The 13333-nt window shown below is 49.9% G+C and overlaps 4 protein-coding genes across 4 annotated transcripts; 1 reads left to right on the top strand and 3 right to left on the bottom strand.

The window, feature by feature from the left end:
• Nucleotides 1–644: 644 nt before the first annotated feature.
• A1O9_11384 (uncharacterized protein) lies at nt 645–1526 on the bottom strand (the record flags this gene model as incomplete). Its single annotated transcript, XM_013399678.1, has 2 exons — nt 645–871; nt 980–1526. 2 exons carry the CDS (start codon nt 1524–1526, stop codon nt 645–647), a joined length of 774 nt encoding a protein of 257 aa, XP_013255132.1.
• Nucleotides 1527–4049: 2523 nt separating this feature from the next.
• Nucleotides 4050–5681, bottom strand: A1O9_11383 (uncharacterized protein; the record flags this gene model as incomplete). Its single annotated transcript, XM_013399677.1, has 2 exons — nt 4050–5256; nt 5329–5681. The coding sequence occupies 2 exons, from the start codon at nt 5679–5681 to the stop codon at nt 4050–4052; spliced, it is 1560 nt and encodes a 519-aa protein (XP_013255131.1).
• Nucleotides 5682–7103: 1422 nt separating this feature from the next.
• A1O9_11382 (uncharacterized protein) lies at nt 7104–8902 on the bottom strand (the record flags this gene model as incomplete). The annotated part of the gene is made up of 3 exons (XM_013399676.1): nt 7104–7593; nt 7646–8620; nt 8676–8902. The coding sequence occupies 3 exons, from the start codon at nt 8900–8902 to the stop codon at nt 7104–7106; spliced, it is 1692 nt and encodes a 563-aa protein (XP_013255130.1).
• Nucleotides 8903–11845: 2943 nt separating this feature from the next.
• On the top strand, nt 11846–12851 carry A1O9_11381 (uncharacterized protein; the record flags this gene model as incomplete). The annotated part of the gene is made up of 2 exons (XM_013399675.1): nt 11846–11984; nt 12070–12851. The coding sequence occupies 2 exons, from the start codon at nt 11846–11848 to the stop codon at nt 12849–12851; spliced, it is 921 nt and encodes a 306-aa protein (XP_013255129.1).
• Between the last annotated feature and the right edge of the window lie 482 nt (nt 12852–13333).

Raw genomic sequence — 13333 nt, 5'->3', positions numbered from 1 at the left:
CACTATTCATGGGACCAAGTCATGCCATCACTTTCCCCTCGCGCGGAAATGCAGAACAGGCAACTTCTCCACCTGTTGGAGAAGGCATCGAGGTGGAATGATAAAGAGCAAGAAACGCCGTTCAGAAATCATCTCTCGGGTGGGGGGGTTTCCCACATGCTTTGACAAGCAACCGAGCAAGCGAGTCCTCACCAAGTCACTGCCTCGTAGAGTTACCTAGGCACAAAATGGATTATTCACATGCTCAATGCAAATCTGTCCCTACACAATGGTATTACTCATATCATCATTCATTTCATTCTTATTTCTCAAACATTTGAGTTGCTGTAACGTAAAAGCATACGTGGCAATCCCTGCCATGGCCAACTCCTAGCCCTAGCTTCGAATCCACTCACTCTGAGCCTAGTAAAGGCAACATGAACGACTGTGAGGAGGCTAAGCATCCATTGATGTTCCCGGACCGTTTGGCACAGCGCACCCACACCAAATGAACAAAACCCTGATAGCAATGGTTCCGCCAGTACTAAGTCCACACAGTTGACAATCTCCGTTCCAAAAGCAATCGACCCAGGCACTTATACATGGTATGAAGGGGATAGGATATACAATCAATTTCGGAAGGTCCTCATGATTTGTGTCCTTGCTCAATCCATCATGAAATCCCCTCTCAGCATTCTTTCGCCGAGATGGTCAGGTTTCTTCATCTTGGACATAGATTCGGCGGGCTTGGTGATCTCCTTTGGGGGCGCCGGGTTGGAAATGCTGGCCGACCGAGGGCGTGTAGAATGAGAAGAAAACGGGTTGCCGGATGAGAAGGACGGAGAACGTCTGGTTCTGTCACGGATGGCCTCTGACCAATTGAAACCTTCTCCTGTGCAATATTAGTGTCCTGATCTGCAGAAAGATGGTGGATGAGAAGCCGGTGTGGTTGCAAAATTCATGCAAGAAAAAGATCTCAAGGACAGGCCTCGACTCTTACCTGCAGTCTTGGCCGTCCCCGACGCAACTTTACGTGATGGAGTGGCATTTTCAGAATTCTCATCCAAGGTAAACAGGGAAGATGAGGGGCGCCTACCACCGCCAGAAGCTGAAGGACTCCCTCCTCCTCCTTTGACATCTCGCAAGGCCTGGGCCCCAAAGCTCACCCGACGCGCAAACGAAGGGGAAGCTGGAGGCTGTATGGTTGCCTGAGTCTGGTCGTCCTCCTCGATGACTGCCGGTTCATCCCCAAAACTGTTCCTGAACTCGGGAGAGCCCGAGGCGGACGAGGTAGCAATGCTGGCTCGTCGTTGACGTGCAAATGCACTGTAAGGAGAAGATTGATTGGAAGGGTTGGTAGTCAGTCCCAAAGAAGTGATGGAAGCACCTCTTCGATGATGGGGCGCAGGATTGGCAGGGACGGCAGCAGAAGGGGGGGAGGAGGACATGGCTGCGGTGGTTGAATGGGATCGGGGGTTGAACATGTCGACAATCGAGGCACGACGACGGTTGGGAGGTGGGGATGCAGGGGCGCCTTGATCAGCCATATCGATCAAGGTGCTTGCTGCACTGAGGTATTCTGTTCTTCGATTATCGGCTTCGATACTGGAGGTGGAATTTGAGGTTGTCGTTTGGATGGTATACGGCAGTGGTGGTGTAGTTGTAGGGGCTCGAACAATTGGCGGTAGGAGCACAAAGGAGTAGATAGAGGTCACGTCATGGTGGTACGGGCGTCGCCTGATCGAACAGCTGATTGGAGGGGCCGAGGAGACAAGGGATACTAGGGTAGACGATCAAGGTACTGTGGGCCCGCTGTGGGTAGGGCGGGGAACAAATGGTGATGATCAATGGTGAAACACAGAGACGGTGAGGTAGAGGAGAGGGAGAGAGTGAAGGAAACGAAGAGGGAAAAGATGAACGTGAAGAGCAGGGAGACCAGAAGCAAGGTTTGCATTCGAAGAGGGAAGAAGAGGGAAGTTCCATATCCATATATTTTCCAGTTGTGCTCGGTATACGGATAGGAATTAGTTAGGACGTGCTGGAGGTGCACTGGACAGTTGTAGCCTGTAGGTGGTGCAGGGGAGGTCCCTAGGCCTGTCAGATTCACGAGTCCCCTAACCTGATGGGCTGGAGGGGGGAATCAACAGCCGTGTCAGGAAGCATTGTCCAGGTGCATTAGGCCCGCATTGGTGCCCGAAGCTGGTTGGCTTCAACGGGCTCCTCGGACGCCCCCCAGGCTACTTCGGCTCCCTAGGAATAAAAAACCGACCAACGGGAGGCGCGGAGAGGAGCTGGAGAAGAGCCAGGGCCCAGGGGACTGGGGACTGGGTTATAGGGTTATAGCTAGTAATCTTGGCTTGTGGGGTAGTTAGAGCTTACGGTGCAGACTCTAGAGACCTTGTACGATGTAGTTACTCGGCACGAGGGACGGCGGACGGCGGACTGACAACTCAACCACAGCCAACAGCACTTTAACTAAACTCTGCTGTGGAATCTGAGTACGGAGTACGAAACGATGATGGAGACATGCTGGCACATCATGTCGTTGCCATGCCCTTGAGGTCCCGTGATTAGCATCGCACCTCATTCGGTCTCAGAACTACACGTGGACAATCCCGTCTTCTTAACCAGGACCAGTTGCAAGTGTCCTTCATCTATCGTCTGCTTAGTACCGGCTATCCAGGGAGGAGTCAGGAGTCAGGAGGCAGGAGTCAGGACTGTCCTTGCTCCTAAGTTCTTGTGAAATTGGTAAGTCAAGACTTACTTAGTCGGATATCTCTCGGCCACTGCATCTCACTCAAGATTTAACAGGAGTCTACACGCTAGTGACAACACCTCTACTGAAATTCCCTCATGAGCCATCCATTATGCAAGGTTCTTTGTACCTGGTTCCTTTCCTCCTCCTGTCAGCCCGGAAACTGGCGGGAGCATTCCTCAGAAGGCTCTGTTCCATGCGGACAATTTGTAAGGAAAATTGGTCCTTCTAGCTGGAACCTGGAATGTAGCAGCTGGTTGGTATGCACTGAAACGATTGCCAACTAGTTCCAATGCGCCATCTTTGTCTAAATGCGGCTCTTACACTCCATCTTCAATTACGAAAGTTGTGCATTCATTGTGGGCTCCTTTGCAAGCGTTTATCTCTTGGTTCTGAACCATGCTAGTAAGTGAAATTGAGTACCACTGGAACATGATGTCAGTTGTTTCGTCTCAAAGCCGCTGCTTCACATCTTAGATAACTCATCCCACAATGGCAAAAAGGGAAGCCCGAAAGCCTTCAGAAGCTCAGACTTCACCTTCTACACATCCTTTCCATGACATGGATACCCCTCTCCAACCAGAATCTGTTGGCCCGGTTGGTTTGGATGAGCTCACACCGTCCAGAAATTAGGACAGGACTCACGCAAGGTGACAGGATCGCTTAGCAAATCAAAGCAATTGAATTGATCACTACTTTTACTGCGAGTGAGAGGCTGGTAATCATCTTAGATGTTGCCTCATGTCTGCCAGATCTCCATAGACTGCTCAAGGACAACAAGGCATCTAGCGAATCTACAGAAAAAATCCTCATCCCATCATATCATAATTTGTTAGAAACACCCACAGCGGATTCAGACTCTGAAGAAGGCGGCTTGATTGAACCCAAGTTTGCCATTCGGGCCAGGGAAACTTGCAAGCTCACATATCATAAGTGGCAACAAGAAGCCTATCGGTCTGAGCTGCATCGGCTCAGGCAGCTAGCCTGGAGAAGTCTCAGAATTCCTCACAAAGTCAAAGAGAGAACGGGGATCCTCCAAAGAGCAGAAGAGGGTTCATTGATGCTGCATTTTTCGACATGCCTCTCGTCTCCACCACATTTTCACATTTGCTTAAAACATCGGACACCGCAGATCCGAGAAGCGTTGAGGATTGGTCGACGAATCGCTAGATGCCGGGGTGGTCCCAACGACAAATATGACCAACTTCGCTTTTACGAGGAGACTGAATTTCGTTCAGATGGCGTCGCATCTGAAAGTCTTAGTAAAATGCATTTGTACACTCGCTTTCCCATCGTAATGTCATTGTCATCATCTTCAATAATCATCATCACAGACTGCTTTCATCACAGGTGGGACAGGAGGCAGCTCAAAGCTAACTCCACAATCGGCGATATCCCGATCAAACTCTGACCACCCCCAGTCTGTACTAGCATCGTTCACACTGTTGAAAGATCCCGGTGCCAGCATCTCCTCTGACTGTGGCACCAGAATGCTATCTGGAGGCAATGGTGGGAAAGGCGAGGGTTTCGGTGTGTCCGGTAGATACTCTGGACACTGCTCCGAGAGCGTTTTCCACGAAGATATTTTCTTTTGCGAAAGGGAGTTATGGTCTTTCAACTTTTGGCAGCGGTGGTGCAGAATATTTGGGCCAGTTCCGACCGGTGTCATGGTACGATTTCGCTCTTCCCAAACATGGAAAGAACAGTCGAACAGCAAAGAGGCGCCAAGCCGATTCTCGACAACAAGCGAGTGCGGCCGAGAAATCAACAAGGATCCGCTTGCTAGTCGATTTTGTGCCCTCTCACGGAGGATATGGACCAACAAAGGAATATTGATTGCAGCTCGGGCATGGTCACGGTGCTGCGGAAACGACCGAAAGATCTTAGACGCGTCTTGAAGGGCTGAGACGATAGTTTTGCGATCCTGTGGGAGTACAATCGCGTGATCACTGCCGACGAGAGCACGAAATATGAACATGACCGCGAAGTAAAGATGCGTGAAGTAGCTTTTGGCATGGAAGGTCAACAGCCTCACTGGGTAGTTCGTGGTGGCTGGGCTGGATGAGAGACTGATGTCGGTCATGGCGGAGATCAACTGTAAGGCAGAGTGCAAGCCTCTTTGAAGGATAAGGTAGTGTTGGGCCAATATGTTCGGTGAGATATGGACCGAAGTTGTGGAGGATACCTTGGATACTAAGACAAAACTCAAGGCGTAGAGATAGAGTTTAGATCCATGAAAGATCACCTCCAGGTTGGAATTCCAACATGCGAGGTATTTCTGTTTGACTTGGTCGAGCATACTGTCGAACATTGCTGCACTAGTGAAATAGCTGCTAATATCCTCGTCTGTATCAATATTTGACTGATAGAGACACGTGATTTGATTGAGCTCCAGCTGTGCTAGCAATGGAAAAGACGGCTGTTCGGCCATGCTGGAATACACACCATCTTTGGCCTTTTTGAGTTCCTTGAATTGCCGGGGTGTGGAGAATTTGGGACTGAACCCTAAGAAGATGCTGAGTCTGGAAGATAGAGTTAGCGTAACCGCATTTGAAATGAATGAAATGAGACCGCCTATGGGTCTCGAAACTCACTGAGTACTGATGTTAAAACAAGCTAACCACGTCTTACGCTGGGTGGTGATGTTCAAATCATTTGCATAGGCGCCTCCTAAGACCTTCCAGCCCCTGATCGGACTGTTCTCCGATAACGGGTTGTGACAATTGAATCGCAAGGCAGCATTGATGGCAAGGCCAATGTGCTCCCAAGAAGGGTCGTCAAAATGATGCTCTTGGGGGACCGGCCATAAACAAACTAAGAGGAGAGAATGGACAGATTCGATTGACTGTAAGGCGGAGAGGACTTCTTGCGACACTAGCTGGCGATGTGCGATAAGCGTAACGTTGTAAAGGGTCGAGTAGTTTTGATGTAGTTGGCAAGAGATCATCGTAATCGTCCAGAATAACAACGGCGATCGATCCGCCAGACCAGACAGTGACGACACTGGCTCAAGGAACGGCGCATGAGGGAGAAAAAACTCCTCGAAACTGATTTGTCTTGATTTCAGTATATCGCAAAAATATGAGGAAATGGAAATTCTTACTGAGCAAACAGGTCCACTGCTATCTCCCATCGTAACTCGGCACTGCCATGAACGAAGCAGCTGCGGTCTCTCTGCGTTTCGTTACGAAACCAGCTGCCAGGAGGTGTACTACTAACCGCTCTAGACGTCGAGCGATCTCCGTCTTTCCCGGCAGAGGACTGGGGCCGTTCCCACCTGTCACTCGAAGGGAGCGCAAGATTCTCTCCTGGGGAACGCAGTGGGCTGCTTATGGCAGGCCTCGATTGGCTTGATGATCGGCTTAGAGTGCTGAACTGCAACGAAATACCCCATGCATATCTAGGAGTGGATCAGATATTAAGCCAGGTTGGATTTTGCATGGTGGGCAATATGTCAGAATGGACTTGCTTATACGTACCCTCTCGTAGCTACGCGCTTGAAGCCTTTGTCGAAATGACAATCCCCGTTCCTCTCCCTACACCTGGTGCACGGTTTTCTTAGCTGAGATGTGGTCAGATTCGATACCAATCCATCAACTGGGACTTAAGTTTACCCACATGAGCGTCACAGCCTTGTTTTACCTGCCGGCAATAATTGCACGAGCGTGCTCGACGCCCCGTTGGCATTTTCTCAGCCTTGTAGCACCAACCCGCGTCAGGTTAAGCTGGAGGACTTTCAGTCTCCGCCAGGGCCAATGTTGAGTAGAATGGTCCCTTTATGGCAAAGTTTAATTTGTCCATCCTGATATAGCTGTAGATATTTAAATACTTAGCGACGACAATCGGATTTCAGCACGATGGCTCAGGGAAGGCTGAGCAATTACGTAGTTTCAGAGGACGACTGATCGTCTTGGGGGCCTTAACCTGGTATCGCCACAAACCTGAGGGTGTCGCAAGAGAAAGGCAGTGCGATTACGCACTAGCAACCTCGACCGCCCCAACTCTCAGCAAATCTATCCAAGGATAAAAGCACAAAATATTGAAGCCTAATCGAGCTGAATTGAGGCGCCCACAAGGTATGATATCGTTACCTATTCAGCGTACCTAAACTAAAGAGCCTCGGCCTCGTCGAGGATTGCGCGGAAAGGGGGTTGGCCCTGCGGGGGAGCAAACAATAAGATAGGCAGTTTCATGAATTGACGCTCACGATGTAATGCTTGGCCGTAATTAAAGTCGGGACATTTGTTTTTCCGAATCAAGCTACTCCAGACAGAACGCCTAAACACCCAGCGATGATTCGTACGCTTTTACTGTAAATATATGTGAAGCACATCAATCAGCCGTCAGTTGTCGCAAGCTTCGAATGTGCTCAGCTGAATTCCCGAGGATTAGGTGACATCCATGCAAGCTCCATACTGTCTAGGTCACCGGAGTCGTTGGAATTGACGTGCCCAAATTTATGACCCGGACTGAGGCTTTCTTGCTCAACAGGCTTCTCTCTTTCCGTCCACTGACTGAACTTCCGGGCAGATATTTTTTCGTCGAACATCCGATCAAGCTGCAGCGCTGTTCGACCCAGCGTTTCGGGAAGAACGAAATAAGCGAGGACAAAGGTTGCTCCACAAATGCCAACCCATATATACCCAATCTTTGCCCCAAGATTTCCAGCGTCATCGTTGTATATATATGGCGTGCCCATGGAAAACACCAAATTCGATACTCCACCCACCGCCCATGCAACGCCGGTAGTTTTCGCTTTCAGTCGTAAGGACGAGGATTCACCTGTAATAACGTATGATGCTGGCCAAACACCCAAGGCTGCCACAAGCGGTACCAGGTTTGTCGTGGCACCTACGATCCTGGACAATATTAGTCCCATGGTTCTCAAGAATTCGAGGAGTTGGAACATACCATGCCGCAAAATCGGCCTGAATAGTCCCCCCAATGCCCATCACTCCCCACAGACACGTCAAAGGCAATAGGGTATTGAGAACGAGGGTTCGCCTTCCAATGAAACTGAGCAGCCACATGCTAACAATAGTGCCGCTGATCCCGCAAAGGATTCCAGTGAGCAGGAAGATAAAACTCGTCGAATCCTCCATGCCAGCTTTCTGCAAGAAATATGGACCGTCTCCCAGAACGGGAAGGCCAAAAAGCTGAGGAAGTACCGAGCCGAAAATTGCAAGGCCAGTGCGTCGAAAATCGACACCCTTAAAGCAGTCCAGGTACGTCGCTGCGTTTCCAGATGCCCTCTTTTCCTCGTGTTCTACAGACTGCTTTAATTCTGCAACCTTTGCATAGCTGTCCATATGCGGAGAATCCAAACGCTTCTGGGCCTTGATTGCACCAGTGATGTTGCCCTTCCGCACCAAGTAAGCCGGACTCTCTGGCATAATAATGGCAAGGACGACCGGGAGTGCTGAAAACGGCCATTCCGAAATAATGGCTGTCACGTATTGCATTTTCCCCACCTTATTCTGCAGACTCAACACGATGATAGCACTAACAAGTTGACCGATGAGAAAGAAAATCGGGAAGAAGGCGAGGAGCGGTCCACGAAGTGTCGATGGAAGGACTTCGGAAATGTAGGTTTGTGTTGTGGTCACGACCACACCGATGGTCAGGCCTTGCGTGAACTTGCCAATGCCAAAGACTAGCTGGTTATTACTGCTCACATAGGCCGACAAAAAGACAACTGCGACACCCAGAGCTGAAGTCAGGCTCCCGAGTCCAAGTGATAGACGGCGGCCGAATCTGTCTTGGAGCCATCCACCAACAACTGAGCCCATCATCGTTCCTAATGGAGACAACGCATTCCACACGCTCAGCCACTTTGAAGGAATGGTGAATTCGTCCTTAGCCTCATTAAATTCACCATAGTCTTTCCTACAAGACATGTCAGTCGATCGCAGGTCGTGGAGAGGGCTGCTGCGACGCGTACTTGAACTCATCCATTCCGTACAAATTTCCAGTCATGGCCATGTCATAACCCCAAAGCAGAATTGCTGAGGTGAGAGCAAGACAGTAAACTGACACGCGAGAGTGTTCTTTCAGACCTGCCCATAACTTGGGACCTGGTTTACGTTTCGATGACGACGATGGCGCTTTCGACTCGGCAGAATGCTTTGAGGGCAGCATGGGGGCCGCCACGTCGTCGGTGGTGGGCATATTTGAGACCATGTTGCTCTGCTGTTCTTATTTTTTGGCTTGGAGATCTGTAGGCATTAGTACCGACATGCTTACGCAGAGAGCGAACTGTCTCGATGTTATACTTGACTGATTCTTAAGCCACCCCTTGTCCCAAGATTAAGGTCTACAGCCAAGGGGTCGATCCACTAGGTAAGGCTGTTTCTCTAGGCCCACCTGCAAGTTCTAAGCTTAAATGGTGTATGCTTGCGAATGTTCTAGTCACTAGCTCAAGGCAATGCGTCCAATGAGATTCAATCCTACCAGCACTGTAACTCTTAGACAGTCTCTATTTCTTGGGACGGATTGTTGTTTGTTCTCAGGCAGCGACTAGGTGGGCTTAAGCTTAAGGGAGATCAAACACTATAAATACGACACTCCTGATCATGCAGCTCAGCGCTCGCAACGACGCCGCAACGCGCGCACCATGACACTTGCTGTGACTTTGTAGATTTTAGTGTTTCATGTGTTGAAATAGCACCACTCACATTTGGCGATGCCATCGGCTGGAAGTCAGGCCGGCAACCTCTTCGGTGATGGTCAGAGGCTTGACAGAGCCGTATCGCCGACCATGGTCCTATTGGCCAATCTCGTAAGGACAGCTCTCAACGTGTGGAGAGATCGTATACTGTGTCCAGGCTCCTTGATTAGCTTGGGGCTAAGAACCACCCATGTACGCAGCACCGATTACAAACTGCAGATATTTCTTTGATGGCACTGCTCTCTCCTACTCTGTACTCGTACTGGGAGACGCTACAATCTCGGCAACAGTTGGCGAACCATGTATCTGTACTCCGTAAGGAGTATAAATACACAAACGGGCACGGTTCTCAAGTGTCAGAATGAGGCGCCCCACCCCCATAGAGCCTCAAAAGCCTGGAAATTGGCGTACGCAGTGCTCGTATTATCCGCATTCTGCGGCTCTCGCAATCAAACTGCGAGACTAACCATCTTTGGAAGGGAGGCTCACATCAACCGCGAGGCCTTTTGCTATATCACTATCGATTCGAGGGCAAACATTCTCACTCCTACAGAACATCAACGAGTCAATTTTGATCAAGTAATGTATCAAGGTCGTGTCTTTGACGCCACATGTGGCTATGCCGTGCTAGATGATTCATTTCCTTGCATTTGAGCATTGTCGTCATCAAAGCCACAATGTTCGCAAAACTATTTGCGCCAACCATGTGCAAATATAGGATCCGCCGTCGAGTGTACGAGTCGCTTGAACATTATGTCGTTGGCAATGTCGATGCCTGAGAGATCACTCACAATCTAAAAATGGGGACGCTTCTCTGGACTCCGATCGAGTACAATCCCATCCGACAGAACCACAACTTGATCCTCTTCCACAAGTCCTTTAGCATACCGTCAACGCTAGAATCCCATTGCCACAGAAACTGCCATAAAGCCTCTGAAAGATATTCACATTACACACATTCTTAATAGACAGGCCGCCATGTCAGACTTCTTCAACTTCGACGACGCCAAATTTGCCGCTTCCTGCCGTCAGCAGGGTACTGCAAAACTCCAGAAGGAAGAAATTCGCTGCAGCCGCTCCAAGGTAGCGAGCGGCTTCGGATTATTCTAGGGTGTTGTCGCCACTGCGTCGACTCACGGAGCCGCGTTTCCAATCCCACTCTACTGCATCAGAGCGAACGATCTTGCTTCACGTAAACGCGAAGCCATTCAGACAGAGCTCGCAAGACGAGGTGTACCATCCACGAAGACCAGCTTTCGTGACGTTCGACATGGCTTTGGTGCCGCTTGGCTCGGACAACTTGCTCTACCGCTTGCTGATGGTTTATCTGCTGATGGTTTAGGAGCTAGCGCTGGTGGCAATATCAGTGGGGGGAACAGCGTTGGAGTAGAAGAAGTCCTGAAGGAGACGGGCAAGCAGGTCCCAGGAGAGCTCGTCACCGGTGCATATGTTAAAGGGCACAAAGTCAAAAAGTAGCAACTTATTGATGTCAGAGGACAACTCTTTGCATGAGGCTCCAGGATAGTTTCCACCAGCAGAACAGGGTATGGGGTTAGGGCGATGTTCCGGTTGCTTTTTTTTGGGAGATGATGCTAAGATGTATGGGTTTTTGGATGAATGCCATTTGCACTCCTTGATAGAGAAATTCCTGAAAATATCGATTTTGGAATTGCAATACGTGGTACGGACAACTTCCATAGTCCAGATTACTTACATACAGCCCCTTGCTGACTCTTGACTTCTTCGTGGCTGATAATTTTGGAATTGCTTCAACGAAGTACACTGCGCCCCTATTGGCGATAGCCTTGCAGTATCATCTCCACGAACTCCAAGTCATTTCCCTTTACTGGGGAGGGCATTATCTAGATGATAAAGGTTGAAAATTGGAGGAATGGGAGGAAGCTCTTCCTCTAGAAAAGATATCTAACGACCGGTGAAGATGAACCATTGATAATTTGATAAATCGATTTGATGGTCTCCAGGCCGACAAAACGCAAGCCCGCCTATCAGGAAGCTCCGATAAACCAAGCCTTATCGTGTGGTCAACAAGCCGACTGAATCCCTATCTGCGCGGAGAAACCAACTTTCCTTTCCTTTGCACGATCTACCACTTTGTCTGGCCGTGCCTTTGCTGGCACTTCAGACGACGCTCTATCGCAATGGAAACCTTTCTATTGGTCTGTATGTGGCTCGCAAGAGGACGAACATTGTCTCCTTCGAGCCTCAACATGATTGAAATATTGCTTCTCCATGGACATCGGCCCTGCTAGTTCTTCGGCTGTCTTTGCCCATAAGTGATATATTCATGCACTGGCACTCACTCTAGTCTCGAACTATTGGATCTGCTTGGGAGAACACGATTCAACGACTACATCCCTCGTGTCCATTCCGACTTTCGAACTTGACAAGTTACGCGCCCTCCTAGTGTAATCGTCCACGATACAATGCCTGACGCAATGCCAATACAAGAGGAGTCCGACCATTTTTCCCCCTACCGATCGGACGGGAAGCTCTATGGCTTCGTGTGTGTGGTTACCGGTGCAAACATGCCTGTGGGAGGGGCTATTGTGGCAGAACTGGCAGGTGCGTGGCAAGCATCAGACTATGCAGCAACATGTGGAAAACTCAATGATATGAGAAATTAACGTGTAAAGGTGTCCGTGTTCAGCCCACGGTGCAGCCAGCATCTACGCGTGCACGGCGACGGACCAGCCAAGTGGACTACAATCCACGTTATCTAGCCTATACCCAAAGACTAAGGTCATTGATTACCCATACTCGATCTCGAGCGAGCAGGACACCTTGACTCTAATAGATGAAGCGCTCAATGCCTTCGGGCGCCTTGACGTATGGGTCTGTAGCTCGGGTCTGCTGGGCCCCCCATCGATCGACCAGACGACACCAGCAGACCTGCAAAAATGCTTCGAGGCGAATTCGCTCGCGCCATTCTTCGCCCTGAAGTACGCACCTCACGCGATGCAGAAGACTAGCCCGAAGGGGAACTACGCCAACGCCGCGCCGAAGGACCATCGCTACGGGAGCATTATTGTTGTCAGCAGCACGGCGAGCACTTATGGTGGTTGTTGGGGCCCCTGTTTCACGATGAGCTCTCACGCCGCGTTGGGCGTGGTGAGAAGTGGCGTCGCGGTGCTTAAGGGAACGGGAATACGCATCAATGCGATTTCTCCCGGGCAGATTGATGTTGGTGTAAATCTCAAGGATGGATATGACACCAAGGGGGCGGGGATGGGTCAGCAGTTGCCTCCAGCCGAGTTGCAGAGCCCACAGGCACAGGCTATGAACATTGGCCTCGAGAGAGCAGGCATGCCGCAAGAGGTTGGACGCGTTGCAGGCTTTCTAGCCAGTGGGTTCAGCAGCTATATAACTGGGGCTAATATGGTGGTGGACGGTGGAGCGAGTGTTATGTGTCCTTTGATGGTACCCATATAGACCACAATTTCTCCTCACGAATTGAAGGGCATGGACGCGCCACAAGGCCATCAATATTTCCAACGCCAGATGGGGACCACTCAATAAGGAAAACATCCGGGTGCCAATTGTGCTGCGATAGATTTGGGTTGTAGGAGGTAGCTATCTAACAGTACCGTCATGAAATTTGAAAAAAGCGGTCCTGCTAGCGAAAAAAGACCCCCTCGGAATCCAAAGATCCTTCTTCTGGGCACCTTGTAAATGATCAAAGAGCTATGGGAGGAAAAGCATTTTGATGATAAGGATTGGTGCCATATTGTTCGCTTTTCAAGCTTATGAGAAGGAGCATGTTGTCGTGTCAGTCAGGAAATGAGAATTGTCCCAGGAGAGGCCCAGATTGAGCGAAGAGCTGCTTGAGTAAAAGAGCGTCTCAGGCCCAACTTGTCATCATGATTTAGCCATGCTGTGTGTGGTCCAGTGGTCCCGATAAAGCAACCAAGAGT

Source organism: Exophiala aquamarina, assembly GCF_000709125.1.
Source record: "Exophiala aquamarina CBS 119918 chromosome Unknown aczIA-supercont1.17, whole genome shotgun sequence".
Classification (NCBI taxonomy): Eukaryota; Fungi; Ascomycota; class Eurotiomycetes; order Chaetothyriales; family Herpotrichiellaceae; genus Exophiala; species Exophiala aquamarina.
Note: the sequence above shows the minus strand (reverse complement) of the source record. Positions and strands in the feature narration are given on the sequence as shown.